This window comes from Protobothrops mucrosquamatus, unplaced genomic scaffold, assembly GCF_001527695.2.
Source record: "Protobothrops mucrosquamatus isolate PMUCROS unplaced genomic scaffold, P.Mucros_1.0 scaffold1287, whole genome shotgun sequence".
NCBI classification, from domain to species: domain Eukaryota; kingdom Metazoa; phylum Chordata; class Lepidosauria; order Squamata; family Viperidae; genus Protobothrops; species Protobothrops mucrosquamatus.
Window position 1 is genome coordinate 1 of NW_015387491.1, and position 3,823 is coordinate 3,823.

Consider the following 3,823-nt stretch of genomic DNA (forward strand, 5'->3'; position numbering starts at 1 on the left):
TGCGAGAGGGACCTCGGAGTCCTAGTGGACAATCATTTAAATATGAGCCAGCAGTGTGCTGCAGCTGCCAAAAAAGCCAACACAGTGCTAGGCTGCATTAACAGAGGGATAGAATCAAGATCACGTGAAGTATTAATACCACTTTACAATGCCTTGGTAAGGCCACACTTGGAATACTGCATCCAGTTTTGGTCACCACAATGTAAAAAAGATGCTGAGACTCTAGAAAGAGTACAGAAAAGAGCAACAAAGATGATTAGGGGACTGGAGGCTAAAACATATAAGGAACGGTTGCTGGAATTGGATATGTCTAGTTTAACGAAGAGAAGGACGAGGGGGGACATGATAGCAGTGTTGTAATATCTCAGGGGCTGCCACAAAGAAGAGGGAGTCAGGCTATTCTCCAAAGTGCCTGAAGGCAGGACAAGAAGCAACGGGTGGAAACTAACCAAAGAGAGAAGCAACCTAGAACTAAGGAGAAACTTCCTGACAGTTAGAACAATTAACCAGTGGAACAACCTGCCTCCAGAAGCCGTGAATGCGCCAACACTGGAAGTTTTTAAGAAGAAACTGGACAGCCATTTGTCCAAAATGGTATAGGGTTTCCTGTCTCAGCAGGAGGTTGGACTAGATGACCTCCGAGGTCCCTTCCAACTTTATCATTACTATTATAATGCAACTGCAGGACTATTGTAATATAAGAATATTCTGATAATAGAAGTATTCTTATAAAAATGTGTGTGAATTATTTAAGATCCCAAACTGTTTTGGCATTGGTCACTGGAGCTGTTTCTCAACTCCACGACACCCCCCACAAGTTGCCATGGAACGGTCATTTTTTTTTGTACAAAGAACAAGAAAATGATAAAAGACATGCAGAGAGGCCTCATGATTACATATAATATCTAGGTTTAGTTCTCGCCTCAGCCACTTTTTTTATCTTGGTCCTAAAAAAGTTGGATATCTCTAGTAAAGAAACCCAGCTATTCCGATAATCAAGGATGATTCAAGAAAATGAAGGCCCCATAGATAGAACTCAAGGAACTGGAAAGTGGCATCTGGAAACTTCATAATAATGACATCCTTGAAGGAAAAATAATTGCTTTTTAACTGTATCTTGCTTGCCAAAGGNTGGGAGTGAGGCCAGAGCAATTACAAAATTCTCCTGGGAAGTTTTTGAAACAATATTTTGCTTTACTTAGGAAGTCCCTAAGCTATTATGGGGGGAAAAAAGACAAGATTGATAGTATTAGTTCAAATTCCAAGTGGAAATGGGAACTGTCCAGCTGGGATTTCATTTAATCAGAGTTGGAAAGATTACGAATAAGGCTCTGTTTACCAGCCTCTCTGTGTTTTTGGCTTCCTTTCTCCCACAGGCCACCATGATCTACAGCAGATTACAGAGCTGTATGTTAGCAGCTGGCTACCTTGCTTATCTCCTGGTGGGTGCTCTCATCTTCCAGGTTCTGGAAAAAGATGCTGAGAGACTACAACAAGGCATCACCTTTAAAATGAAGGAGGACTTTCTGAAGAACTTCACTTCCCTCAGTGCAGCAGAGGTCAATATCATTGTGGAGGTAGGTCATTCTTTCTGAACTGAATACAAAAAATAATGAATCCAAAAACTGTGGTGCCTTGAATATGATCAGTGGAGGGTTTTTTTATGAGTATATTTCATACAGTATGAAACTTTGAAAAAGAGAAACGTTCTCAGTTACTGTATGATTCATGTAGCCCATTGAGATGCAACTGGCACTACATATTATTCTTTTTGATGCCAGATCAAAAGTTCCTTTCCTTTCCTTTCCTTTCCTTTCCTTTCCTTTCCTTTCCTTTCCCTTCTTAATTATGAAATTGATGTATTAAGCTGAATGTATTAGACATTTTAAAGAAAAGGCTATGATATTTTGAAAAGGTTTTATTTTTAGTTCAATTTTATTTGGTAGACATTCCTAGAATCAGAAGATGCAGCTTAATAGCAAAAGCATATAAAGATAAATGTTATTTGATAATCAGTTATGGTTATTTAAATGTCAAATGTCATCTTAATTGTAGAATCTGATGGAAGCCGTTAGGAAGGGCATATATCCAGCAGAAAATGAATTCTCTGATGAACACAACAATTGGGATTTCAGCAATTCTTTCTTCTTTGTGGGTTCTATGTTATCCACAATAGGTAAACTGCTTATGTTTCTCCCTTAAATGTTTGTTTATTTATTAATCACATTTATATAGCCAACCGTCTCATCAAAAGCAACTTGGGGCAGTGCACTTGAATACTGATTATATTGAAGTAATCTTCCTCAGAAACATTTATTGCACTGAGTTTCAAGGGTCATTTTTATGCTTCAGACTCCCAGATCTTAACTTCCTCTTTCTTATAAAATCAAACAAACTATAATTCATTTTTGTGACAATTGTTAAGTTAATACGAAGTAGGGCAGCATATATACGTACAGAGTGATGCAAAATCATGAACTGGAAATTTTGAATACACTTGCTTTAATTCATATGTAGAAAGAGACTGATCTTATCAAAAGGGAGACAGTTAAGAAGATAAAATACAAAGCTGTGGAAAGACTCTGCTCATAAATATAAATAACTTTTGAAAAATCCATTTAACCCCATTCCATTCACCCAAAACTTCACAGGCCCATAAATGACGTTTTCTCATGTTATGATACAGCAATGTTGTGAAACAGACTGCTGTGGGAAAATCTTTTGTCCAATGCAAAAGGTCACTGTAATGAACTATTAGCCTAGCCCCAATGACAATCCAACATTTTAAATTATTTAGAGATGTTTAGATTTTTTAAAAATATTTTTTTAGACTTTTTAACATTCTATAGAGCCATTTTAGTGCAGTGGTCAAGTGCTGGCCTAGAAACCAGGAGACTGTGAGTTCTAGTCCTGCTTTAGACATGAAAGCTGACTGGATGACTTTAGGCCAGTCATTCTCTCTCACCCCGACCCACCTCACAGGGTTGTTGTTGTGGGAAAAATAGGAAGAGAATTAGGTGTGTTTGCCACCTTGAGTTACTTACAAAGTAATAAAGGCAAGATAAAAATCTAATAAATATTAAATAAACAAACACATTTTCTGCACAATTAAAGAAAATTTGTGCAAAATCACAGCTTTTATTCAGCTTGTCATACCAATTCTTCTAAATGGACTATATTAAAACCACAAACACTTTCCCGCAGATGCATTTCTTCTTTACGCATTATCATGTCTAGTATATGAGAGAATATCATTATTTTATATTTTCCACATGGGAGACATAATAACAATCTTCTCCCACTTATTAAACGCATGACAAATACAAGGGCAGCTGATTGGGATATTGTCAGTATTTGCTTGAAACTGTGGTGAACAAGAGATAGAGCTTGTCTGGGTCTCCTGGGAAGGCTGAGCCTTCGGACTTGATGTATCCCAGGCTATTTTAATTATTGGCTAGCTCATTTAGAAGAACAGATAAATAGGTTTTCTGATTATTTTGGGTTGCTTGGCTAAATCTTCTTGGGATTTCAGCCTAAAACAACATTGTCTGTTCTTTAAACCATGTAGAACATGTTGCTTACTTCAACTGCATGCTTAGAGTGCAAATAAACGTGAGTCAATGTTCAATAGTAGTAACTGCGAGAGGGACCTCGGAGTCCTAGTGGACAATCATTTAAATATGAGCCAGCAGTGTGCTGCAGCTGCCAAAAAAGCCAACACAGTGCTAGGCTGCATTAACAGAGGGATAGAATCAAGATCACGTGAAGTATTAATACCACTTTACAATGCCTTGGTAAGGCCACACTTGGAATACTGCATCCA

The 3,823-nt window shown here is 37.7% G+C and overlaps 1 protein-coding gene across 1 annotated transcript in view; it reads left to right on the forward strand.

Moving 5' to 3' along the window:
- Window positions 1-1,376: 1,376 nt before the first annotated feature.
- The window catches only part of LOC107292181 (potassium channel subfamily K member 16), a gene marked incomplete at its 5' end in the record, with an annotated part of 7,961 nt that continues 5,514 nt past the window's right edge, over window positions 1,377-3,823 (forward strand). Inside the window, 2 exons of the mRNA XM_015821245.1 lie at window positions 1,377-1,577; window positions 2,056-2,176. Of these exons, the coding sequence (XP_015676731.1) occupies window positions 1,377-1,577; window positions 2,056-2,176 (322 nt within the window). The remainder of the gene's footprint in view (window positions 1,578-2,055; window positions 2,177-3,823) is intronic.